Source organism: Morchella sextelata (genome assembly GCF_020137385.1).
Source record: "Morchella sextelata strain SCLS chromosome Unknown scls_13, whole genome shotgun sequence".
Lineage (NCBI taxonomy): Eukaryota > Fungi > Ascomycota > Pezizomycetes > Pezizales > Morchellaceae > Morchella > Morchella sextelata.
In genome coordinates, this window is record NW_025408628.1 from 1,244,171 (window position 1) to 1,270,208 (window position 26,038).

Genomic DNA, 26,038 nt, shown 5'->3' on the forward strand with positions numbered 1-26,038 from the left:
CTTAACAGTTGAGAAGCGGTTTCATAAAGACAACTACTCATCGAGGGGGATTTTATTCAAAGCCTCACTACTGATGTTGCTATCGGTTCTATAGATATCATTGATCATTTTGAGTATACCGGAAGAACCACTCCCATCGCTATCAGAAGCGTGGCTGTTGTGCTCTTTGGTATCGGTATCGTATCCAACGATTTCGTCCTCGTCGGATTGTTCGCTGTAGTCGAAGTATTTGTAGGAGCTGCTGTCGTCTGAACTCTCTTCTGCTGGTATAGTTTCAAAACCAGCAAAATCGTCCGCAGCTGTATGATTGCGATAGGGGGCCACCTGTGTGTAACGCCCAACTTCTGAGACATGGTGATATTCGTTTTGCCCCAAACTTTCGTTGTTGAAAGGGTGTTCACGATTAGCAATTTTGCCTAGAATTTCCGCAAACAACCATGGAAAAGAGATGAGCGGCATCGCTTTCACATCTTCAGGAGTAAATCTCAGGGGCGCTCCTTCAACATAGCGTTCGCGTCTCTTTCCTTTGGCTTTCTTTGCTTTTACATCATCCAATCCCGCATCCAATTCCTGCTTGGCCACTGTATACATAGCCACGACGAATGGCCCAAGCCTCAATTCGTCGCTACTACCAACCCTGTGTATAACAGCCTTTTGCCAGATTTCTTTCAAGCTACTGCGAATACTCCCAATCTCTTCGTGGAATTTGTAATCCCCCGCAGCCTGCGAATGGTGCATAACAAAGGTCGAATAGACCTCGAACTCTGTGTGGATTTCGTGTTGGGCCATGATGCTACGCAATGCCGCATCATAATCGCTCTTCAACTCCTTTGCTGCCTCGAGGATCTCTTCGCCGGGGGTATAAGCATTCAATATACGCTCGTCGAATTGGAGCTCGTAAGAAGGCACAAAGTCTATCTTCTCCACCATATCATACAGCTGTCCAAGAATTTTGTGAGAAGTATAGCTCTTGTCCTTCTCCTTTTCCATGAAGTGAGGATACTTTCTGATTCTCAGACTTCGGGGCATGTCGGCCGGTACCCCCGTCTTGACGTAATCCACAGCGTCGGAGTGCAGGGCGGCAAGCGTTAGGCCTATCCAATGTCAACACCATCTAACTTAAGTAATAATATAGTGGGATAGAATGGACCTACACTGATCGGACTTTACTCCCTCGTCAAGATAGTCTGCCCAGGCAAGATGAGAATTCGCGATAGCCCCAAGCTTATCATTTTTCATATAATTGACAAAGAATTTCGTGATATCGTTCACCTCAACATCACGAGATAATTCAATTGGCTCCATTGGTAAATAGTCCATCGGTGGATAGTTGGTGACCCCATTGGTCAAATCCTTATCCCAGATAACGATATAGTCATCTCCATCCAAGTCTCCGCCAGATAACATGCTCGCAAGGTCACGATCCCCTTTGCTAGGAAATACGACAACGTTGCGAAGGTGCCGCAATTCTGGAATATCAACAGCGCGTACAGTCCGAATATCTCCAGGGTGAAGAGAAGGATTACGTGCAACGAGACATAAACCCTCAATCACCCTGAATTGACCTGGCTTCTCCGGATCACTGACTTGTAGAAATATCTCTGGCATAGTAGGGGGATTTTTTTCCTTTCTCTTTTCGGGATTCTCGCCATCAACCTTGTCGTCCTCGTCCTCATCATCATAATGTCCCTCCAGGAACCCAGTCTCGTCAACCACGCCAAGGACAAACGCCCCATTCTCAACCATTATCCTTGCCTTTTCCTTAAGATATTTAATCGACCAAGACCGCCATAGACTAAGAAGAGAAACCACGAAAGGTTCTCGGATTTCCATGAAACCGTCACGAACCATGGCTGCAAGTTCCAAAGTGAATTGATTTGCATCGATGGCTCTGCAGAGTAGGTATCGTGCAGCTGCGGGCCTAACCATGGCATCTGCGTATTTCTGTAGCGTATCCTCTAGTTTAACTCTAAACACATCGTCCGATGCCCCAAGTGACGAAAGGACTATGATAAGTTGCCTGTTGAGACATGCAGTTGCAGGTTGCGAGCAACGAATAACCTCGAGAATTTTGTGTTTGGCTTTGAATTTTTCCTGACTGGGGCGAACATAGACCTCTCTCTTTTTAGCCTCAGGCCACACAGTTAAAACCCCCTTACAGCCACCAAGCCGGAATTGAAAGCATGATGGTGGAGGCTGGTCCTTTGGTAACTTGAGCTCCATGGAAATGAGGCTTGCGAGAAACTCCGAGATTTTACCAACACCATCCGAGAAATTGTACTCATTATCGGGGTACTTAATGTCAGGGACATCCACAACGTCGACCTGAACACCACGGATAGCACGAGTGGTGGCTATAATAGTTAGCGCAGCTAGAATAAAACAAAACAAAGCACTTTCTACGGAGAGAGCACACAACAGACGCCTAGTTAGGCACCACTAAAGATTCCCAATATGTACCAGTACTACAGCCGCCCTTTGGAACAAAGAGACTGGTTGGACGATAAAGGGGATATTCATCAGCCAAAAACCTGATTTCCCAGTCTTTGATTGGCTGAAATCCCCTTCTCGTTTTTGCTTCAAACTCTTCGGTACCTTAAAGGTGACTGTAGCTGGGCTTCTCTCCTCGGTCCATCGTGTGCCCTCCCCTGAGGAAAATGTTGTAAAAAAAAAAAAAAAAAAAAAAAAAAAAACTCACAAAAACATTGTCCAAGCCTAGCAGCATGCTTGGCAACAATCCTGATTGACTTGAATTCCCCCATCCATTTGCGAATATCTTTTACTGAGACATGTTCATTTGAGGCGAAAAAATATGCACCATGCTCGCGGATTTGCGAGTTTCCAAAAGCAAGAAACTCAAAGTGTTCTCCGCCAATAGTGATGCCGTGTGCCAAGGCTGTCATTATCCGTGTAAAGACTTCGTTCATAGAATTCTTATTTGTTGAATTGATCCGAGCCTGTGTTTCAATTAGAATATTTCACCAAAAATAATTGAGATTTTCTAATGATACCTTGAACTCATCCACAAATTGCACCCTCAAAAATCTATCAGAATAATGGCGGTAGTGCCTTATAACCCTGTTAGTGGTTTCAACAGTGGGCGTGGCGTAGTAAACCGTGGACGGCGTGACGCTGGCTTTTCTCACCCGCTGGTAATCACCCTCAAGCTTTTTGAGCTTTTTGAGAAGGGCTTCTGTGCCTCCCTTTACGGTGAGGTTGAAGATATCCATGGGGTTATAAAAGCGTCGCTTTTCATTTTCTGCAACATGCTCTAATAAACGTACTGCCCTATCGGATTTCATGCCAAGTAGCTTATCGATAAACTCAGTCGTAATATTATACTCGTTCAAGAAATTCCGAGAAATACAGACTTCTAGTTGGTAACGAGTGGGATATGGGAGAAGCGGTCTTAGTGCTGCCAAAAGGCCATCATAATAAGAATTGGTAGATATGGCATCAATAGTGTCCCATATAGGGGTTAGCCTCTTCGTGGTGGTTTTGAGGTCGTCAAGCACCGCGGTTTTGATATTGAAATCTCTCAGAGCCAAGAGCATTTCCCCAAAGCGGCTAATTTGGCTTTGCTCTAAGCCGAATTGGAAGCGGTATGTTGTCCACCGACCTAGGCTTGTTAGTTATATTAGGCATATGATTGTTGTTCAATTGGAGTACAAACCCGTGTCAATGATCGGATTCTTTTGTCTTAATGAAACCGGCGACGTTGATCTATCAACTTGGTCGAAAGCGATGCCCGTCTGCCGAAACCATTTGTCAAACCTACTCCAGTAGTTTGCTTTAGGATCATGCGACAGTGCAACATTGAATAACTCTCTCCAGAACAATGGAGGCGATGGAAGGGAAATAAGTAAAGTCCTGCTTTTCTCTGAAATCCTGGGACCATATTCCAAGATCTGGCCAAGTTGGGAAAATGGAATCTGGAAACGGTAACTTTCCCATCTATCCTTGGCAGGCTCTGCTACTCTCTCGTCCTGATTGGTAATTGACTGTCCAGACTCTTGGGGGGTTTCCTGTAAAATAGAATCGTCTTCTTTGGCATGGTAAATTTTGAACTTGACGTCAATTTGCTTGCGGAACAAGTTAACCTCAAAGACAATATCTTCTGCTACATTATGTATTGTATGCATGCCCATAAAAACGTTTTCCTCAACCATGAGGCCAAAGTCTAGTTGCTTGGGTTTAAAGATCTGTGTAGCAATTATTAGAAATATTGAAAGGTAGTAGTGGAGGAGGTGGGTATTCTAACAAATCTGTCGGGATACTCTATGTTCCTATTTACTTCACTGGCTACTTTGAATTTGTGCTGAGGAAGAGGAAGTAGCCTTGCCGTCATCTCTTGCATGGCTCCTTTCCACTGGTATCGTATAGGTGCGGTCCAGAATGGGTCTGGTTTATAAACATGACTGCGCTAATGTAAGTATGAACTCAACTGGAGGATACAATCATATATTGTAGTTTGAAATCAAGAGGACAAAATCCGGAAATGGTATTATACCTAAACTTGACTTCCCCACCCCCATCCCTGGTGCCATGTGTATTCTCAAAGAGCTTTATTGTTTCAATCACTCCAAATTGTTGGAATGTTTCATATACGTCTATAGTTTTGTACTGCATAGGTAGTCCCGATAGCCGTATCTGGATTTCCGGGCGAGTCCTCCAATCATTCAATTGCAAATAGATGGGTGCCTGCACTTGTCCTAGAGGAAAGGAAGGCTGTGGCAGTGGAGGTGACGGAGAAGGAGAAGGTCCATTGCTGCTGCTGCTGCTGCTGCTGCTGCCGCCAGGAGAACCGGGTAAGTTTGTTGTGGGGCCGGTGGGATGCGTGGGTGTATCATCTCCACTGACATTGCTATTCGTGGTGTTGTAGTTAAGAAACTCCCGTTGCCTGATTTCCCTACGTTTCTCAATATCCCTTTGACGTCTAGCCCTGGCCCTTTCAGAGTCCTCCTGGATTCGTGCTTTGTTAGAAGCAATGCGTTCTTCTCTCGTCTTAAGAGACAAAAGTATTGGTTCTGAGTGATTTGGAACAATGGTCCCCACCTCAGTCCGTCCAATAGTAGAATCAACTCTAGACTGATGATTGAGCTCTTGTCTGAATCTAGAGCGGCCCGTTCCAGGATTGCTTCCACTACCTGGGGGTCCGTGGTTTCGACCTGGCATGGGTTCTTGATGATGGGAGAGGGGCGTCTGAGATAACAAGGGTAAAGAGTTCCCACGAGTTGCTTCTCTTTCGTTGTTACTTGGCGTGGGATTACCGGATGAGAAGCTAAAATCGTGGCCCGCTTTAAGCGCGGTTGGGTTGCGCGCATGGGGCCTCATCCTGATCCTGGCGGCTGATCCTGACGCGAGGTGATTTAACGGTCGAGGTCACGTGAAGGACGCGTTGTTAAGACTTTAGGTTGGTCCACAAACAAGAATTGGCGATGGTTGTGTCTGGATTCTGATGTAGCTCGTAATCACGAATGAACAGTGTATTGAAGGTAAGGAAGAGGAAAAGGGAGAGAAGGCGAGGTCGGTCTTATATTTATCTAGAGACATGTACATGTATACGTAGCACTCAAGAACACTCTGGGAGTTAGCTAAATTGCGGATTAGCACATGTATGTAATAATGTTTGGGCTTCTTTCCAGGAAAGCCACAGCATCCAACGAATGTAAGTAGGTTAAGTATATATTATTGATATTTCTACGTGTACTTGTAATTGCATAGCGTTTCTGAACACGATAAATATCGCATGACATACAAAAAGGTGGGTTTGGCGCTTTTTTTTGTATGGTATGCAATAGCAGTCATGTTCGGAAACGTCATGAATTTACAACAGATCTTAGGACAGCGCTGAAGATAATCTACGACCTAAGTGATCTGAAGAGAATTAACCCATAATAGATTTATTTGCAGGTGGCATGTTATATGTCGGGCCTGAAACGTATTCTTCAAATTCAGGCCTCCCATTCAGGCATCCAACATGGTTGTGGCGGTGCTTTTCGAGTGACAGAAGACTAAAGAATCACACGTACTCGTAATTTTTTGGCGTTTCCGGACTGGACTGGGTCTGCATACCACCAAAATATGGTTGTTATGCACGATTTTAGCCCATATGCAGACCCAGTTCAGTCCGGAAACGTCAAAAAATTACGAGTACATGTATATTAGTCATATCTAACATGAAAACACTTATAATGAATGGCATTCCTTCGTTCGTGTCCTGTTTTCATAGGCAAAATCTAATTAGAGGAGGAGTTGGTGCCAACAGTGTTGGTAACGACCGGGAGCCTACACGGTTTTGATGGGTCTTTGACGGATACAGCGGAGTAGAATTATTGGTAGACTCGTAGAGTACCGCGAAACTACAGTCCTACCTCGCTATGCCGGATGGCGATTCACTTGATTTTGCAGTAGAAAAATTGATTGAATTTCGTAGATACGGGACAGCAAGGGACCCGGCATATTGAGTTCCGCCATAGCGAGGTGCAAACATAGTAGAAACAGGGGTCTGAAAACAGGATTTGCGTGGTTGGTCGATAGACGAATAGGATTCCTCCCTAATAATCCCTGTACTCTATCTAGTCTACTCCAGAGCGAATAGGCCCGAGCAGCGAGCTGGATCCAAATTCTACTTGTATGATTGGTTGATAGGAGGATCGGCGCCAATCAGGTTACCGTAATTTGGAGCTGGAGTCTTTTGCGCAAAGGGCCTATCATAATGTCTCGTCTCACGAGACCAAGGAATACCTCAACCAGCGCGTGCATGCACCAAGGATCGGGACCAGTGGAGTAGATGCACCGCGATATGGATCAGAAAAAAGAAAAGTGACGAATAGAGTACTGGGGAACGTCTGTGCGCCGAAACCTGCATTTTCTTGACGAATATATAACAGCTGTGCCATCTCCAGCTTCTCTAATCCGCCACATCCGAATCCCTTCCTCCAAATGACTCGGCCTCGGTGTTCCATCTGGGATCTCCATAAAGAAATCCAGAACTTAACAATCAATGACTCCTTACGTCCTCGAAACTACGATAAAGGGCCCCAGTGGCTCCAGAGACGAATTGGGGAGCTACCTAGATCTTGTGATGTCTCGACGATGGCATATAAACTCTGTGGATTAGAATATCGTGCTTTATGGCGCGATATGGCTAAGGAACATCAACGGGTTGTGTCGACTCTTATCGATGCATCTAAGTCCACTGGCCGGGGGTATGATTGCCTGTTCAACAAAGCTATGAATGAAATGGTCACCTTCCTCGAGATATTTGCCACTAGGGCAGCTCCCTTCTCAGGAGCTGCCACTAGGGAAGCTCCCTTCTCAGGAGCAATTGACAATCAGTTCGAGCTATTGATGGACAACTTCGGCACCGTAATTGATACACTAAGTATTTTTTATGACCGGTTCGATTGTGAAGGGCGGTCAGAGACTCTCAAACTTGAGAGAGACGAGAAGCGGATGGCCCTCTTCTGCTTTGAGAAGAACGAGCGTCGGCCACCCATGGACTTATGGGATCCGGAAAGTTGGAGAGTTTTGGAGGAGGTTTACGGCCCGGCTTATATAGAAAGTATTTTTTGGATGGTTCATTATCGGAACGACTATTAGGCATAAGATAAGCTATAAGCCCCTCGAGCTCGACTCAATTACATCAAATTAAACCCATACATAGAGCAACAGTAGAGAATCGGAATTGGGCTGGTGATTGGGACTGGGTTTGCAGTTTGTAATTAATGGGACTGGGCTTGCAATTTGGGGGCGTATATATGATTATTGCATGTAACGTACATATAGTAAAACAAACACAAAACAGAAGAAAACAGAATATGCGCCGTAAGAGAAGTACATGTAGGTACAGTACATTAAAAAAAAAACCGTAAATGTACACAATGTTCTATAAAAGTCTATCCGACAAACCCATCGTATCCACCGTCGGCACCTTCTCAACCTTTAACCTCTCCTCGATAGCCTTTGTTATTTCCATCCTCCTCAAATTCTTCTTCTTCTTCGTCGTTACAATTCCAGCCTCCTCCCAACTCTCCCACACTTTCTGGCCTCTCTTAGCCCACTTCTCGGCCCATTCCTGCGCCTTCTCAGGCGTCTTCTCCTGCTCCCTCCACCTACTCCTCAGGATCCTCCTGATCGCCTCTCCGCTCACCTCAAACTTATCGGCCAGCATCTCGGTCGTAATCTCAGGGTGATTCTTGCGCAATACTCGGATGGCCTCCTGCGCATCTGGTGAGAGCTTCTTGGGGGGCGCCCAGGCCTGCCCCTTGAACTTCTCCTGCAGCCGCGCCTTGTAGATCTGCCAGGGCTCGATTTTGCTCCGGGGAGCGGTAGCAACCCATTTCTGGAGACGAGTGGGCTCGCGGTCCGTTTCCGGGATTTGAAGGTCCCAGTGGTTCGCGTATTGGGCGGTTTTAGGGAGCTCAAGGCTCTCAGGCACATCCGGTACTGCATTAAACCGCTTCTCCTGTTGGAGAGTAAGTCTCGGGGGAAATTTGGGCCTTTCGAGGGAAGATTCCCGGTCCTTTGATGATTTTGAGTATTCCCGGGGTGCTCGCGGAGCCTGCGGGGTATGTTCGGTGCTGGTGGCTTTTCGCGTGTCTGAGAAGAATTGATCGTATTTATGAGCTTTCGAGGATTCTCCTTCAGTTTCTGCTGTGGCGCTGCCGGCGGCCTCTCTTTCAGCCGCTCTTCGTTTCCTTCTCTCCCGGTTCTTCTCTAGGCTCCGGGCGGCCTTTTGGGCCTCCTTTAGAGCGATCTTGGCCTCTCGGGCAGCCTTTTTTTCTTCCCAGGCCTTTCTCGCGGCCTTCCTGGCGGCTTTTGCAGAAGTTGTCTCTGAACCCTCCGCAGAAGCCGCTTCTGCATTATTGGTCTTTCCATCGACTTCTTGGTCCTCCTTTGCGCTGATGCTCTCTGCTGTGCCGGTTGTTTCCTCCCCCGCTATGGCGGTTGTTTCCTCCCCCGCTATGGCGGTCGTTTCCTCCACCGCAGGCGCCAATACAGCAGCATCAATCTCCTTCTTCACCTCTTCTGAAGGAGCCGGTGCCGCCGCCGCCGCCAGCCTTTCCCTCTCTTCCCTCTCTCTCTTTCTCTTCCCCTTATTTTTCTTCGGTGCCAGACTATATGTCTGCTCGCCTCCATCCAAGGTCCAGTACGCCTCCCTCTTCAAAAACCCCACCTTCTTCTTCCCCTCCTCCACCACAGGCTGCTCCTCCGCCACAGGCTGCTCCTCCATGCCGTCCCACCACGCCGCCCCCTCTCCATGCGGCGACGTGAGCTCTATATCCGGCTCCCTCTCCATGCGCCCCGCCTCCGGCACCGGCGGCGGCCACCCAGACTGCACCTCGACGCCGATCGCGGCCGGCACCGTGCCCGCAAGATGGTAGTCAAAGGGCACATAATCATCGTCCGTGAGCTCCCCGCCGAGCGTCGCCAGCGTGCCCTGTTTCCTCGCCGTCAGGTGTGTCGTGAGGCGCGCATACGCAGACCCCGGCCCCGCTGTCCGCAGCAGTGGCAGTGGCAGCGGCAGCGGTCGCAGCGGTGGCCGCAGCGGGAGCTGGCTCGTGTGCAGGAATATCCGCAGGACTCGCGTCGTGCAATTGAGGCAGGCCATTTTGTTGTGAGGATATTTTTTTTATGGCGGAGATGGAGGTTGTGTGGAATAAGTGGCGGGGCCGGGATTGGGTCGAAATCTTTTTTTTTTTTTTTTTGCGAGTACGGCCGGGATGGGATGTGGGGGGCACGTGAGTGCCAAGAGTCAGGGAATGTCACTCGCGTGCTGGCGATCATTGGTCTCTGGGCGCGCCCCACGTGAGTGCGTGGGGGAACAGCACAGCTGCCCGGGCCCAGACATGAACGAGATCTTACTCAGGATGATGTATGTAGGAACGGCAAGTAGTATGCATTGACGTTGAACTCAGTGAAAACGCACACCATTGCGCACTGAAACCTGGAGATGAAACTGCCCGGTGTCCTATTTGTCGGGAGTCCCGCTAGTGGCATTGGATACTTGATTGATTGATTGATTGATTGATTGATAACTCACTAACTGTATGTAGCCCAGAGGCTTTGACACGCATTGGAAGAAGAAGCATTTAGAAAGAATCTCCTGTAATTCCTATTGGTTGCGACTCTGTCCAAACTGCTCGATCGACTTTATCTCTATCTAAAACCCCCCATCGCGATATCGCGAGTACTCTACAGCGGCTGCATGTAGTACTGCACTAGGTATAGATTGTTTTGGCACATATATATTGCTGCACACTGTAAGCTGCCGGACCACCTGCGCAGCTAGCTATCTGCACGGCCAGCCACCGCTATCCGTATGTACGGCCAGGGCTCTTTATTCAGCACTTGCAGTTAATTAAACCGCAGCCCGCGCTTAGTTGTTCTCTGCCAGCGTTTTGAATTTCGAAATCCTGGCTGGGGTAGCACGTAGTGCTTGCTTGCACTGTCTGGTTGAGCATATCTGCATTAATTTGGTTGATTGTGTGCAGCTATGACATATATCAGGACCAAGGCTGGGTATAAATAGTAATCATCAACACAATCAATAACCATTCGTGTTACATCCAAACGGTACACTTAATTCATGCATTGAGCTGATGCGAGGCAAAACGGTATCACGGGGCGTCACTAGAGCTACTTCTTCTTCTTGTACTTTACTTGTAGACCACATGCAGAATCGCAAAACAGAAACAGGACAAGACAGACAAACCGTCAACCAACTGCACTGCAAACAGAAAATAAAAATAAAACGATATCAAGATTACGAAAAAAACGAAATAGCCAAATTATGCACTCCCCACATTTATCATTCCCCGCGTTCCACCCATCCAGTCAATCATTTCCGCCCCACCACCAATACCAATAACAAATAGGTCAAAAACGAAAGCTCGAGCGAAGAAATCTATCATACACACCTCCCCCCACTCCCACACCTCAACCCACACCCCACCGCGCCCCCCGCCCTCTACCTCGACGCCGGAAAATTCTTACTACAACACCCCCCACACGCATCAGCCTCTCCCCCTTCTCCTCCCATCCCACAACCCGACAGAAAGAGCAGCCACATACCTATTCAACAGCACGCCCTTCACACTCCTAATCTCCGCCTTCACCTTCGCCACCGGATCATCCTTATCCTTCTCCTTCCCGCCCGCGCCCCCGCCATAGCCGCCATACGGGCTCGTATAAATATTCGTCCCCGGCCAATCATACGTCAGCGTCTCGAGATAGCTCGTGAGATCCTCCAGCGCAAACGTCAGCTCGTTGTCCGTCCCGTCGCTGTGGCTCTCCACCAGCGTCTGCAGCTGCGCCCCCAACCGCTCCAACTTCCCATCCGGCGAGAGCTCCGCGCCGTCGGTCAAATCCGCGCCCAGGTCCGCACTCGTCTGGGTACTGGCATCAACATGGAAGAGCTCTCCCGGATCGCTCGTGTCGCTGTCAGAGTCGCTGTCGGCGCCGGCACCGCGGCGCGGCTTCACTGTCGCCCCCTCCGGGAGCAGCTCGGTGAGGCGGGTGTTGAGGGTTGCGAGGTTTGCGAGGGCGGTGCTGGAGAGGTCGAGGCGCGCGGAGGTGAGGGCGTCGTACATGGGGGTTAGCACGAACTTGTTGGCGCCGTAGATGGTGGCCGCGGCGCCGGTGGCGAAGTAGAGGGATTTGCCGAGGGTTTTGGCGGTCATGAGGGGGGCGGGGGGCGCGGGGGGGGCGGGGGTGAGGAATTCGGGGTAGGTGACGATGGGGGCGACGGGGGCGGGGGTGCTGCTGCTGGTGGTGGTGGTGGATGGGGCGGGCTTGGAGGGGGCGACGGCGGTGGAGGTTGATGTCGAGGTGGAGGTTGAGGCCGAGGTGCTGGAGGAGGCCTTGACAAGCTGTGGGTATGTTAGCTCTATTCCTATACTCTCACCTACACCCACTCCCCCTACTACCACCCCAGGGTCCAACAGCAAACAAAACCTACCTCCTTCCCCTTCCCCTTATCCGCCTTCTCCCCCCCCTTCTCCTTCCCCTCCTCCTTCTCCTTCTCCTTCCCCTCCTCCTTCTTCCCCCCCACAAGCACCACCCCCTTCTCCCCCTCCTTCTCCGCCAGCTTCTCCAGCAGCGCCTCCATCTCGTCCCTGGTCAGCCCCTTTGTCTTCAGGAACTCCAGCTTCTCCCGCAGCGGCGCATTCATGATGGGCGCGCTCTCGAGGAACTTCTGCGCGGAGTCGAGCAGCTCTGCGCGCGTCAGTGGCGCGGGCTCGGCGGCCTCCTTCATCTTGGGCGTGCCGGGGGGGCTGGAGTGCACGATGTTGAGGCCCGAGGGGAGCTCGGGGGGCGTGTGTGGCGGGTTAGAGTTGGAGTTGGAGTTGTTGTCGGAGGGCATTGTGGGTGTGGTGATGAGGTTGGGGCCCCCTGTTGTGTTGTGTTGTGTTGTGTTGTGTTGTGTTGTGTTGTGTTGTATTGTATTGTAGTGTGTGTTCTGTGGGGTTGAGAGCTGTGGTTGTGATATCTGCGTGTGGTGCGTGTGTTGCCGAGGCAAGTTCCACTCCTGTGTGCTGTCGCCTGCCACTGGCCCCTGTCGACGGCGCGTGAACCTGTGGCTGTCTACGCCTCGCACTGTGGCGGTCTCTTGAGCATGTACATACCAATGTAATGTCGATATAAACCCTGATGTTGATATTCGGGGTGAGAATAGGCGTGTACGGGTCTGCAGGTGCGATTGAAGCCTGTATGCACTCCCATACGTGCCCATATCTTCACTCCCGAACGCCGTGCAGCTTGAAATATCGAGTTATTTGTACGTGACCGTACGCACAACTCACATATACTGGGCTCTGAATCCATATAGATGTCGATACTAGCTGAGAGCTATGCGTGTGCTCGTTGGTAGGCAGTTGGTTGACTGGCTGTCACAAGAAGAAGTATCACCGTTGAAGTACTTGGCGCCGCTGCTACTAAAGACGGAGAAGCATGGCAATGGCAGTACAGGTTGTACACAGCACACGCGTGAAGAGCTAGCTACTCTGCAAATAATCCGAAATACTCAACCTCACTCCTATCTCTCTGCCCACCGCCACAACACCCCCATAGACACCCCATAGACACCCCACAAACACCCCACAAACACCCCCCCAATACCCACCCATACCCACACCACAATGGCCTCCCGCCAATCCAAAAAACGCACCTCCAACCCCCCCCCTCGCTCCGCCCCAACCTCCACCAAGCGCTCCCGCCGCTCCCCCACCACCTCCGAATCCAGCGAAAGCGAGCTCTCCGAGCTCGAAGAAGAGAGCATGACGGTGCCCAACGCCGCCGCCGCCGACGACGACGACGACGACGACGACGACGACGACGACGAGGACACCGACTCGGACCCCAGCTCCTCGGAGAGCCCCGAGGAGCGCGAAGACAGGTCTGCCCGCGCCTCACCCGCACCGGGAGGGAGGGAGAGAGGGAAGCTAACCCGCCACAGTTACATCTACGAGGACTCGGACTCGGCGCCGACGCCGGCGGCCGCCGCGCGCCGCAAGCCGACGCGTAAGAGCGGGCTGTCAAAGGTGTCCAACGCGCCCGTCGAGGACAGCATCACCGTGCGCGGCGGCGGTGCCGGGGGCAAGAAGGGGCAGCAGCAGCAACAGCAGCAGCAGCAGCAGAAGGGGAAGGGGCAGCAGCAGGGGAAGCAGGGGGATGCAGCCGCGGGGAGCATAAAGCTGACGCTCAAACTTGGTAAAGCCGCCCTGCGCGCCGTGACGACGGACTGGACGCCGCCCCCGACTGACCGTGCGGCAGGACACGACTCGAGCAGCGATGAGGAGGACGAGGACGAGGACGTGGACGCCGAGGGCGAGGACGACGACGAGGTTGATGCCGAGGGCGAGGACGACGATGAGGACGCTGAGGGCGAGGACGAGGAGGACGACGGGCTCAATGACGAGGATGCCGAGGGCGAGACGGACGACGAGGAGATGGTCGATTCCGATGAGGATGCGGACGGGACACCGGAGTTTAGGAGCAGGGCCGGCACCCCCGATATGAGCCGGCTGACGAAGCGGCAAAAGAGCAAGCTGGACGAGGTCTACAGCGCCGACTTGCTAGAGCTGCCGCCAGGCATCGGTATGTGTTTTTTTTTCATTGCGCTCCCCCGAGTGGCTAACACGACACCACCGCAGCGTCACTTACTAACACCCGTGTAGAGCGGCCCAGCGCGGCCAAAGCCATCCCACTCACGGCGGACGAGCAGGCGCTCAAGCGCGCGGAGATGGCGCGGCGCCGAAAGAACCTGACGGACCAGCGCCTCGAGGAGGAGAAGATGGACACCATCAACAAGCTGCTCAAGAAGCAGACGCCAAAGATGCGGAAGTCGCAGGGCCGCCAGACGGGGGATGCGACGCCGAACGAGGCGAACCCGGAGGGGGGCATGATCGAGGCGCCCCCGGCGCCGAAGATGGTCAGGTGGGTGAGCAACAAGGACGGGATTCGGGTGGGCGTGCCTGACAGCTGGTTGGCGGGGCCGGTGGGGAGGGTCTTTATGCCACAAGGCGGTGGTGGGGGGCTGGTGCAGGAGGTGAGTGAGGGCGTTGTGCCCATGGAGATTGAGGCCTAAACCAGTCTGTATGGTTTGGTTGGCGCATGTAGTAGATACAGGTAGTCTTTTTCGTGAATATTAATGTCTTGGTTTTGGTTTGGATTAATTCGTTGCTGGACATATGCTATTGCTACAAATGATAACTACTATTGCTACTAATATAACTACAGATTCTGGTAAAATCATTGCGAAAGTCAGCGCTATAAGAGTGGGTTTCTTGGTCCTGCTCACTGCAAAAACTCTTTTATGGGCCAATCTCTTCGTCTTGTGGGTAGTTTTCCACTCCCTACCGGACTGTTGGCTAAAGGGTGATCAGCGGCGGCCCAAGTAGCTCTCCTAGGCTTCAGGGTGGTTCACAAACGGATACATATAGCGGACGCACGATAAATACTTGTATTCACTGTGTTAACTGCGCATGTACATAGATATATTACTTCCCCCCCCAGACATTCTGCCACACAAAGCGAAAACAGGTCACTGCACTACTATTTATACATGTACCACTCCACCCTCGCCCGCTGCTTTTTGCACGCTACAGCACTCCACACATCTCCCCATAATCACCGCCCCAATATACGCCCGTATCTACGTCCCACCACCCACCGTCCTGGTAATCCGGCGGCACCAGCGCGTACGCAACCGGGGCGTAAACATCGTGCACATACTCCATCGTCTCCATCTTAACCAGCACACCATCACCAGCACCACCCTGCATCGTCTCCACCGGTTCCATCTCCCCCATCACCGTCTCCGGCGCCGTCTCCGGCACCGTCTCCAGTGGCAGCGGCAGCGGCACCTCCGCCCCGTATCCACAAAACTGCACACCACACGTCTCACCCTCTGTGCCGCCGTTCTGGCTGCCCGAGTAATACCCGGGCCCACCGCCATAGCCCCAGCACGGGCTATACGAGCCGCCCATGATCAACTGGGGCATGAACCCAACATCCCTAGCTATCTCTGTAAGCCACAAGCAATACAACTATACACCAAGCAAGCACCCACGCGCGGCCAGGGAAACCTACCCCACTGCAACCACTCGCCAAAGTCGTCCTGCCAGGTAATCCCGTACTCGATGTACTGGACCTTCTTGTCCCTCGACGTGGAGGGCCTGCGCCCCTTCGGCTTCGGGCTGGCGTCGGCCTTGGTTGCGGCGGCGGCGGCGGCGGCGGCCCGCTTCGCCGCGGCCTTCTTCTCGACTTTGGATTTCTTGCTGCCCGGGAGCGATTTGTTCTCGAGGATGCTCTTGAACTCGGTGCTGGTCATCACTTGGATGGGGAAGAGGTCGCTGGTGTCTCTGGGGCGTCTTGAGGGCGACATTTTTGGATTTAATTATTATGGTATTATGGGGGGATCCGGAGCTGGTGTACAGGGGGACGGGTGAACGGGAAAAAGAGGGAAGGATCGATAAGCTAGTAATAGGGAGGAGGTAAAAATAAATAAATAAAAAGGACTAAGAATATATATATGTAGTTGTGGATCGATCTATATTCCCAAATCCCCACTGCCTGAGTGAGCTCCCGATCTCGCTCAGACTACATAGGTATATGTACCTAGGCTCTCAGACAAGACAGTGGTACCAACAATCACAGACCACAGCTACTCTCCGGTTCGCGGATTGCCCCCCCCCCCCCCCCAAAACAGCGTGCATTGCATACCCGCCACTAAAGGTCCCCAACCCAAAAAGAAAAGAAATTTTCAAAATCTCTCAGACCTGCCCTTCTCGTAGGAGCGAGCGAGCATCGCACCCGTGACGCCTCACTTGCATACTTGGTAGTAATCAATAAGTAATCCACCACTGCACTCCCCAGCGTGGGGTATGTGTGTGTGGTTCTCGGCGCTCTAGACCAGACGCTAAGCCAGGAACGTATATCCACAGGTATGATTGGGCTCGCCCTGGGTAGCCAGCCCGAATGCCAATATATTAAGCTTGGTAACCGTAGAGGTTAGTTAGTTAATTGCGGTGCGCAGGGCAGGTGGAGCTTACCAGAAACCTCTGATCACTTGTAGCACCGATCTCTCGTGGCCATCTATGGGCTACCTGATGTGGTGTCTCAGCCTTTTTTTTTTTTTTTTTTTTTTTTTTTTTTCTTTGGCGGATCGAGGACTTTGCGGGTATTAGGAGAATTGCCATCTACGCACAATTTTATCGATCATGATCAGCTCGGTCCTGCACGTTGGCAATTGCATGTAGCAAATAGGAGGGTGCATGGAGTGTGTGTGATCTGTTCCAAGCAGGTTGAGTTGTGCTTGAGGTTTTTGTGTCAAGTTAATTGTGTACAAAGCCAAAACCCTGTATTCCAGCCTAGCTTTTATCTCCACATGTTTTTTGAGCAGAAATTTGGGCACTTCGATAGATGGTCCTGCATGCTTTATTGGCAGATCGATTGCAAGTCTCTCCTGAAACAGCTAGATTTCTCCAATACGCTCCACTTTGTTCTTCCCCTTTATATCAGTACTTTGTTGATTCTAGGTGCAAGAATATCTTACATGCTTTACTTGCTGAGCGGTTGCAAGGCTCTTCCTGAAACAGCTAGACTTCTCTGTCCAATACGCTCCACTTTGTACTGTCCAACTCGAGCAGCGAAAAGAGGCTTTTTCTTTTTTTATATCAGTACTTTATTGATTCTAGGTACAAGAATATCCTGCATGCTTTATTGGCTGAGCGATTGCAAGTCTCTCCCTGAAACAGCTAGACCTCTCTGTCCAATACGCTCCACTAGCTTTGTACTGTCCCACTCGAGCAGCGAACAGAGTTCTCTTTTCTACTTTCTCCTTTATATCAGTGTTTCATTGATTCTAGTACAGGAATATCACATGCAACCAACGCTACAGCGTGCACAGAACCTCTCCCCAACAAGCTCCCTCATGACGAAAAGGCCAAACGAGAGCACAAGCGAAAAGAGCCAATTAGCTGAACTTGACACAAACACGGCTCATGAACTCTCACTCGCGCCCTGTACCTACCCCACCCCTAACCCTTAGCCTCCACACCCCTGACCACACATCCCAACCACAACCCCAAGTACTCAGTACCACTCAGTACCACTCAGTACCACTCAGTAACACTCATCGAAAATGCTTCCCCCGGTCCCTGAAGAAACGCTGAGTGCCAACCCGCTTTTCAAGGCGCTGTATGAAGACCTCACGACCAAGATCCTGAATCCAGAAGATCTAACGAGCCGGTCTTCGTCGCGGGACCACCATGTCCTCGACCAGGTAGGTTTGTGGATAGCTACAAGTATCTAGCTAGCTCGCACCTATAGCCAGGGCTAACAACCGCCCAGGAGCTCCGCACCCACCGCGCCGAGCTCGCAAAGGCGCAGCTCCTCCAGCGCGAACTCGAGGCCGTGACTTCCGGCGGCGGGTCTTCAATGCTTCCGGATGAGGTACGTAGTATACGGGGGGGTGCCGGTGTATCATATGTATATTACTACATACATAAAAAAAAAAAACCAAGCTCACACACATGCACACAGCTCCAAGAGATAATCGACCTCGCCATCAGCGCGCCACGCACGCCCGCAGACCTCCCGCTGCTTTCCGCCACCATCGACGATTTCCACGCCTCGCTTCCACTCATCGGGCAGGCGATCTCGCGGTCGCTGTCTGTGTCGGCGCTCGACATTGCCAAGATCGCATATCCGGAGGGTACGCCTCCCCCCCCCCCCCCCCCAATTTTCCCCCGCCTGCTTCCCACCCCAAACACTAACACCCCTCTCGGCAGACACCAACCCCCTCCTCCTCGACAGCAAGCTCGACCACCTCCCCGCCGACGCCGCCCACCGTCGCAAAACCCTCCTCCACACCACGGCCGCCCTCTCCGACCTTCGCAGCACCATCACCACGCTCAGCTCGCAGGTGCTTTCCGCCCACAGCACGCTCACGACGCTCTCGCTGCAGCACACGCACCGCGGCGGGGGCGTTCTGGCGGCGGCGCAGAGCGCGGCCGCGGCGCGGGCCGCGCACATGGCTGTTGTGGCGAGCAGCATGGAGGGGAAGCTGGGCGTGCTGCGGGCCGGGGCGGCGCGCGCCGTGTATGACGATGCGGCGGTGGAGGCGCTGGCCAACTATCGGCTGCATCTGCAGGACACGAGGGCGCGGCTGCTGGCGCGGCGGAGGACGGTGGAGGGCGAGCTGGAGAGGTATGCGAAGGCGGGGAGCGACATGGTGGGGTTGGTGGAGAGGTATGGCGCTGTGATGCGCGGGATCGAGGCGGTGGGGAGGGATATTGTGAGGTTGGGGGGGAGGGTGTGAATGGGGGGTTGCGGTAGGTGCCGTCGGGAAGTTTTCGTCGCTTTAGTTAGTCCGAGCCTTACCAATGGAGAGAGAGGGTTTTGTAGATATGGAGTGGGTACGGTCTACAGGGATGCGGAGGAGTGCAGAGTTCCAGAATTTGGGGTTTACTTGGCCTGTGCGTGCGGGAGTTTAGTAAATATCCGTACTAACAATCTCACTAACATCGTGCAGCTTTCTCATACCGATTTCCTGTCTCACATTTATTTCCCTGGGCGCCAGAACCCCTGCTGCCACCACCGCGGATCCTACAAGTCCGTACACTAGCTACCTCTCTAATATCATATCAATGCAGCTCTAGTAAAATATAATTGAGCTGGTAGGTGCTGCAAGATGGTCCGCACATATTACCAACTGAACCAGTACAGCTTTCACTCTTGAGATTTCACGTAGTACTGGGATACGTATATAATATCAAAAAGTTCTATGTATATGTGTGTGTCATATATGTACGTGTTGCTATCGACATCTAATGTCCAGGAAGTAGCCGAGTCCTTGCATCACTACATGAAGCCTTCCGCTGTTTGATTTGACTGATTACTTCATTAATTGCAGAGTAAAGCCTTCCGCTGTTCAAAACAGGTACATTATCCCTAAGTCAAGCGCCACTTAGTACTAGTACCAGAATGGTGCGTGCAGGAGCCAGTGCCAGCAGGAATAGTAGAGCCCGGCCCCCGTACAGGTACGTAGATCAGATCCCACAGCTCGTGGTAGAAATGGGCGGATCAGGAGGGTCCTATTGGCTTACCCAGCCCACACAAACCCTGTTTTCAGACCCATAGGTCCACCTCTCGATACCGGCCCGCTGCTCAAAACATTGCCCATAGATACCAGGTGATTTGAAATATCGCCCCGTTGGGCAGTTGTAATCACTCACAAACCTTAACACTCAGGCCTCAGGCCTTCCGTCGTCGCCCCCAGATGGATCCACCACACAGGCCACGGATTTAAAGTTTGGGGCAATCTCACGGCAATGCGGGTGCGGGTCGAACGAACTAACGAGCGGATATGCCGCTCTACCGTACATACGTACCGGCAGCTCCCGCGATGCCAAACACAAGTAATCGATCCCGCCCACCCACATACATGTAGGTACATCTCTAGCTCTATCACATGTGGATACCTGCAAGTATGTACTTATTAGCTGGCTGGACCTAATAATTTTTCTTCCCAACCCCCAGTTTGTAGGCCATTGGGCCTGTACGACGTGGTGTACAGATATATACATATGATTATAAACAACCATCCAATCGTGGTGCCGCCCAACACTTTACCAAGGTCCAGGTCTGAGAAGTTAGATTGGGCAGGTGATGTATGGGACGAACCTACAACAAACACAGCTGCGCATGCTCGACGTCCTTCCTTCTGCAATGAATTGTCATCACAGTGAATCAGGGTAGTTAGTTACATGTACATACATGTATCTATCATGTGTGTGGCGGAAGTACTGCCTCATCAGGCCGTGCACCCAATCACCCAATCACCCAATCACCCAATGCCACTCCTGATCTAACCAACTACAGACCCTACCATCCAACAACCCACAAAAGCCCCAGCCAGTCAGCGAGTGTCAAGTCAAGGAAGGGCCATCGAAACAAGCACCAAGCACTCCCAATTACGCCATCCCGCCAAGCCCCGCCCCGTTCCAGATAGGCAGTCAGAGCCCCCCCCAGGCCCAGCAACAGTACTCGAGCCCTAAGCAAATAACTAACAGTTCACTAAACTAAATATCTACCCCACCAAAAAACCCGCCGCCCCCTCCGCCCCCTCCGCCTTCCTCCCCCTCCCCCACAAATGCGCGCACCAGCAGCAGCAGCCCTCCTGACCCCACTCCTCCGGCGCAGCGTCTACAGCGGGCGAAACAGCACAAACATCACCACCACCACCACCACCACCACCACCACCACCACCATCCTTCGCGCAAGCGTCTCAGCAGCAGCAGCAGCAGCAGCAGCGTCTATTACACCCAATCCCCATTCGTCCACCCAGCAGAAGAGAGCCATGGCCAGCAGCAGCAGAGGCATCAAACCGGCACGACGAGTCACTGGGCAGCGGAAGGATGTGTGGTATGTGGCGTCGTGAATTCTTATTTGTCTATCTACCTGTTTTACCACAGCAGTAAAACAGCCAGAGGAGACAGAAGCTGGAGAGACCTGCCGCTCATGAGATTGTGCCGCTCCACAGGTCCACCGTGAACGAAGCCGCAGCTGAGGCAGCCGCTGAGGGGAAAGACGTCATTAACCTCGGCCAAGGGTTCTTGTAGGTCTCACCTCTCCCCCCTCCCCCCTCCCCCCTCCCCCCGCACACAGCGCATCCACTAACCCCACCCCCTCCCCACCCGCAGCGGCTACAACCCCCCCGCATTCGTCCTCGACGCCGCCAAACAAGCGCTCGACCGCGTCGAATGCAACCAATACTCGCCGACGCAGGGCCGGCTGCGGCTCCGCCAAGCGCTGTCCAAAGCCTACTCGCCCTACTTCAACCGCACGCTCAACCCCGCCACCGAGATTGTCGTGACCTCGGGCGCAAACGAGGGGATGCTCTCGGCCTTCATGGCGTTCATCGAGCCCGGCGACGAGGTCATCGTCATGGAGCCGTTCTTCGACCAGTACATCTCCAACATCGAGATGGCCGGCGGCGTGGTGAAGTACGTGCCGCTGCACCCGCCGGCCAAGGGCGACACGCAGACGTGCCCGGCCAGCGACTGGACGCTCAACCGAGACGAGTTCAAGGCGGCCGTGACCGACAAGACGCGCATGGTCGTCATCAACACGCCGCACAACCCCATCGGGAAAGTATTCTCGCGGGCCGAGCTGGAAGGCATTGCGGCAGTGTGCGTGGAGAAGAACATCCTCATTCTCAGCGACGAGGTAGGTTGCCCCCCCCCCCCCCGGGGGGCAGGTCTACTAGGCAATTGCATGCAAAGCGTTAACAGAGCCAGGTGTACGACCGCCTCTTCTACACGCCCTTCACGCGCATCGCGACGCTCTCCGAGGCCGTCAACAACATCACCATCACCGTCGGCAGCGCCGGCAAGAACTTCTACTGCACGGGGTGGCGCGTCGGCTGGCTCATCGGGAAGCCCGAGCTCATCAAGTACTGCGGCGCCGCGCACACGCGCATCTGCTTCTCGTCCGTGTCGCCGCTACAGGAGGCCGCCGCTATCGGCTTCGAGGAGGCCGACGAGCGCGGCTTCTGGGATAAGAGTAAGGCTGAGATGAAGGCGAAGATGGACAAGTTCAACGAGGTGTGGGACGAGCTTGGGCTGCCTGTATGACCCCCCCCCCCCCCCCTTTTTCCGCCGCTAGATGTGCCGGCTGCTAACTTCAGTGTGCAGTACACCGACCCCGAGGGCGGCTACTTCGTGCTGGTCAACCTGAGCAAGGTGAAGCTTCCCGAGGGCTACTATTTCCCGCCGCATGTGGCAGAGCGCGCGCGCGACTTCCAGCTGGCGTGGTTCCTGATCAAGGAGCTTGGGGTGGCGGCGATCCCGCCGACGGAGTTCTACACGGCGAAGAACGAGAAGGAGGCGGAGAACTATTTGAGGTTTGCGGTGTGCAAGGATGATGAGGTGCTGGAGGCCGCGAAGGAGAAGTTGAGGGGGTTGAGGGAGTTTATGTAGTGGGGCTTGGGGAGGCTGTGTTGTAGCTGTGTTGTAGCTGTGTTGTACTGTAGGGAGCTGGGGATGGGGATTCTTGGGATGCCGTTTTGTATGGTATTGCGGGGGATGGGAGGGGATGGGACGGGATGGTGGGTGTATAAATGTCCTCGCACACATCACACACGCACGCACATGCTACATATTTGTATTGTAGGCCGGCACAGTGTGTGTTCCACTATATTACAAGGAAGGCAGAGTATTCTACATGTACAGCTGTATCTGCTGTGATACACGCCCTACATACATATCTCCACGACCATCCAGTCCCATGTACATACATATCGCCAATTACGCTTGGCCGGTTGCACAGCACCTGCCCACCACCACAATTACCCCGAACCCCCGACACAATCACAAGCTCTCACTCGCCCCCCAATCCTCGGCTAGCTATCTGCTTATCCACTTATCGCGCTATCTTATCTTATCTTATCGCCCTCCACCACTGCAACGGAAAGCTCCCCGACGACTCGGCTAACCATGCCGTCACGGCGCACACGCAGCAACAGGAACAGGGAATAAACTTTTCCTACGCCACGGGCCGGGGAGGGAAATCCTGGAGTGAAGGCGAGGCATGGGGGGAGGATGAGTAATAGATGGTGGGCTGTATCTACATGTAGTGACTGGCTTATGACCTGTTTACTCTGCTCTCAATCTCAAGATACATACCTGGAGTCCAGCCGGCGCTGGTGTTATATACTATTCTACTTTGTGCTATAACCTAACTACTTTGCTTACTCTATATAGCCCGCATACCTATATCGCTACATCTATATCAGTTCACGATATCTATATCACCCTTAACACTCCCACCATGGCCTCCCAAACGCCATACCGCGACTACTCCCCCGGCGAACTCTCGCCCTCCTCCTCCTCCTCCTCCTCCTCCTCCTCCTCCACCTCCCTCGAGATGCTCACCCCCCTCTCGCCGCCCTACTCCCCCTCCGACGACCCAGACCCCTACCCCTACGACCCGCACGAGTCGTCCAAATCGCTCCTCCCGCACGAACCGCTCCCCCGCCACCCCTCCACCTCCTCGCCCAGACCGCTCTGGGCGCGCCTCAAAGCCGCGCTCTACAGCAACCGCGGCATCCTGCTCGTGCTGCTGTCGCAGTTCTTCGGCTCGCTGATGAACCTCGCGACGCGCATCCTCGAGACGTCGTTCCCCGAGCAGCGCTTTCATGCGCTGCAGATACTGTTTGCGCGGCAGAGCATCACGTGCGTGCTGGTGTGGGTGTGGCTGTGGTGGAGGAGCGTGCCGGATGCGCCGTGGGGGCCGCGGGGGGTGCGGTGGCTGCTTGTTGCGCGGGGGGTCGGGGGTTTCTGGGGCGTGTTTGGGCTGTATTGTAAGTTGTTCCTGGGGGGTTATAGACTCTGTTCGCGGGGTGTTTAGGGCAGTGGGGTAGAGTAGAGACAGAGGCTAACAGAAGATGGCGGTACAGACTCACTATCCTACCTCGACCTCTCCGACGCCACGGTGCTAACCTTCCTCGCCCCCATCGTCGCAACCTTCGCCTGCTCGCTCATCCCCTCCCTCCGCGAACCCTTCACGCGCGCCCACCTCGCCGCATCCCTCGTCTCCCTCCTCGGCGTGGTCCTCATCGCCCGCCCCACATCCCTCTTCACCTTCTCCCGCAGCTCCGACACCTCCTACGAGACCGTCCCCAGCACCCCCATCGCCCGCTCCCTCACCCTCCCGCCATCCCTCACCGCCACCCCGCACCAGCGCCTCATCGCCGTGCTCGTCGCCCTCCTCGGCGTCCTCGGCGCCGCGTCAGCATTCACCATCATCCGCTGGATCGGCACGCGCGCACACCCGCTGCTGTCCGTACACTACTTCAGCAGCTGGTGCGCGCTGGTCTCCCTCGTGGCGCTGCTGGCCGTGCCGAGCGTCGGCGGGATTGTGTGGCCGAGCGGGCTCGTGCAGTGGGTGCTTCTGGGCGGGATCGGGGTGAGCGGGTTTGTGATGCAGTTTTTGCTCACGAAGGGGCTGCAGGTGGAGAAGGCGGGGAGGGCGACGGGCATGGTGTATGCGCAGATGGTGTTTGCGGTGGGGTGGGAGCGGCTGGTGTGGGGGAGTGTGCCGGGGGTGTTGAGCGTGGTGGGGAGTGTGCTGATTTTGGGGAGTGTGGTGTGGGTGGGGATGCGGAAGGGGAAGGGGGGGAAGGGGGAGAGGGGCGTGGGTGGGGATGAGGAGGCGGTGCCGCTGGGGAGGTGGGAGGAGGGGGAGGAGGAGGAGAGGGAGGGGGTGGTGGGGCGCGGGGGGAGGTAGAATGGTGTGGATAGGTAGACTAAATGGTGGCCTGTAGACGCCGAGTGATGGCGTGTGATCCTTATTGTCCATAGATGCATAATCGTAAATACATGAATAAACATCGAGTGGTTTTACTATGCCTACTTAACGTGAGTCAGTCATTAACAGCACCAATGATCAAGCCATGAAAGAAAGAAAGGAGGAAAGGAAAAAATACACCCCTACCCACCAGCGAGCATGCAAACACCAGCACTCACGCACATGGACTCATCGCAATACAAGTAAAGCCCCTCCTGTACATAGTCAGTATCGTAACCCATAAAGACCTAGAGTGAGTGGCGGGGAAAGTACATACATCCACCGCACCAGGAACCTAGGAAGTTATGAAGTTATGACGCCGTGATGTTGTTGTGTCGGTGTTGACGTTGGAGTTGACGTTGACGTGGCTGTCTCACGTACTCGGGATCTACCCAGCCCCCAGCCCCCAGCCCTACTGGTGATTTCTGAACAGATACTTGGGCCTGTAAGTATCCAAGTGTGCTTACGAGTACACGCCCTTTCTTCGCAGTAGCGGAAGTAGTGATGCCGCCGACGCGCTGCCGTAGCCCGCGACGTGGTTTATGCCCAGTCTAACATACGAGTGATGGCTGGTGATCCGGAGCAGGTAGGGTATGATCTACACACAAGTAGCTTTGTTATGTAGAGGAGTAGGTTCATGTAGCTATATACATAGCTAGCGGGGTCTTTTATGCGCGGCGCTTTGGTGGTTGTGGTTGTGGTGTGGTCGTGGTAAGGTAGTGGATACGGTGGTAGAAAGTGTCGATCGTATGATACTTATTGGATATGTGGTTCATATGCTGATCATGTACTGTGTGGGGGTGTTGCCACTGGGCGGTAAGTACATTTAGAGATCTGCGATATAAATATGTGTGCTTTTTTATATAGAGTTGAAAGCTATTTGCCGAGACCGTGGCATCGTGGCCTAGCTGTTGGTTCTAGGTTCTTGATCTATTAATGAGATCTAGAGAGACTTATAAGTGTTCATCTTTTCTTAGGCGCACTATTTACGACCATAGAGTACATAGCTATAAAACCAGTGGTGACCGTGAATTGATGATATTTTAAGTGCTAATTTTTTTTCTTCTTATTTCCACTATACATGTGCATATACACACTTTCCAAACTGCAATTCCGCAATTGGTATCCTATAAACACGGTCCACTGTCCCACCCATGTCCAGACCTCTCTGTAGCTCTCC

General features: G+C 53.1%; 9 protein-coding genes across 9 annotated transcripts; 5 read left to right on the forward strand and 4 right to left on the reverse strand.

Moving 5' to 3' along the window:
* Window positions 1-33: 33 nt before the first annotated feature.
* On the reverse strand, window positions 34-5,334 carry H6S33_002742 (uncharacterized protein; the record flags this gene model as incomplete). Its single annotated transcript, XM_044834112.1, has 8 exons — window positions 34-1,094; window positions 1,155-2,354; window positions 2,532-2,648; window positions 2,699-2,957; window positions 3,012-3,619; window positions 3,674-4,202; window positions 4,262-4,418; window positions 4,511-5,334. The coding sequence occupies 8 exons, from the start codon at window positions 5,332-5,334 to the stop codon at window positions 34-36; spliced, it is 4,755 nt and encodes a 1,584-aa protein (XP_044692903.1).
* Window positions 5,335-7,098: 1,764 nt separating this feature from the next.
* Window positions 7,099-7,605, forward strand: H6S33_002743 (uncharacterized protein; the record flags this gene model as incomplete). Its single annotated transcript, XM_044834113.1, has 1 exon — window positions 7,099-7,605. One exon carries the CDS (start codon window positions 7,099-7,101, stop codon window positions 7,603-7,605), a length of 507 nt encoding a protein of 168 aa, XP_044692904.1.
* Window positions 7,606-7,891: 286 nt separating this feature from the next.
* Window positions 7,892-9,616, reverse strand: H6S33_002744 (uncharacterized protein; the record flags this gene model as incomplete). The annotated part of the gene is made up of 1 exon (XM_044834114.1): window positions 7,892-9,616. The coding sequence occupies one exon, from the start codon at window positions 9,614-9,616 to the stop codon at window positions 7,892-7,894; it is 1,725 nt and encodes a 574-aa protein (XP_044692905.1).
* A 1,359-nt stretch (window positions 9,617-10,975) lies between these two features.
* On the reverse strand, window positions 10,976-12,370 carry H6S33_002745 (uncharacterized protein; the record flags this gene model as incomplete). Its single annotated transcript, XM_044834115.1, has 3 exons — window positions 10,976-11,000; window positions 11,080-11,876; window positions 11,966-12,370. 3 exons carry the CDS (start codon window positions 12,368-12,370, stop codon window positions 10,976-10,978), a joined length of 1,227 nt encoding a protein of 408 aa, XP_044692906.1.
* A 775-nt stretch (window positions 12,371-13,145) lies between these two features.
* H6S33_002746 (uncharacterized protein) lies at window positions 13,146-14,593 on the forward strand (the record flags this gene model as incomplete). Its single annotated transcript, XM_044834116.1, has 4 exons — window positions 13,146-13,402; window positions 13,463-14,103; window positions 14,184-14,442; window positions 14,488-14,593. The coding sequence occupies 4 exons, from the start codon at window positions 13,146-13,148 to the stop codon at window positions 14,591-14,593; spliced, it is 1,263 nt and encodes a 420-aa protein (XP_044692907.1).
* A 514-nt stretch (window positions 14,594-15,107) lies between these two features.
* Window positions 15,108-15,892, reverse strand: H6S33_002747 (uncharacterized protein; the record flags this gene model as incomplete). Its single annotated transcript, XM_044834117.1, has 2 exons — window positions 15,108-15,532; window positions 15,598-15,892. 2 exons carry the CDS (start codon window positions 15,890-15,892, stop codon window positions 15,108-15,110), a joined length of 720 nt encoding a protein of 239 aa, XP_044692908.1.
* A 1,758-nt stretch (window positions 15,893-17,650) lies between these two features.
* Window positions 17,651-18,829, forward strand: H6S33_002748 (uncharacterized protein; the record flags this gene model as incomplete). Its single annotated transcript, XM_044834118.1, has 4 exons — window positions 17,651-17,791; window positions 17,860-17,961; window positions 18,052-18,223; window positions 18,300-18,829. The coding sequence occupies 4 exons, from the start codon at window positions 17,651-17,653 to the stop codon at window positions 18,827-18,829; spliced, it is 945 nt and encodes a 314-aa protein (XP_044692909.1).
* Window positions 18,830-20,662: 1,833 nt separating this feature from the next.
* On the forward strand, window positions 20,663-22,490 carry H6S33_002749 (uncharacterized protein; the record flags this gene model as incomplete). The annotated part of the gene is made up of 5 exons (XM_044834120.1): window positions 20,663-20,934; window positions 20,996-21,127; window positions 21,213-21,738; window positions 21,810-22,139; window positions 22,206-22,490. 5 exons carry the CDS (start codon window positions 20,663-20,665, stop codon window positions 22,488-22,490), a joined length of 1,545 nt encoding a protein of 514 aa, XP_044692910.1.
* Window positions 22,491-23,340: 850 nt separating this feature from the next.
* H6S33_002750 (uncharacterized protein) lies at window positions 23,341-24,798 on the forward strand (the record flags this gene model as incomplete). Its single annotated transcript, XM_044834121.1, has 2 exons — window positions 23,341-23,872; window positions 23,969-24,798. 2 exons carry the CDS (start codon window positions 23,341-23,343, stop codon window positions 24,796-24,798), a joined length of 1,362 nt encoding a protein of 453 aa, XP_044692911.1.
* Between the last annotated feature and the right edge of the window lie 1,240 nt (window positions 24,799-26,038).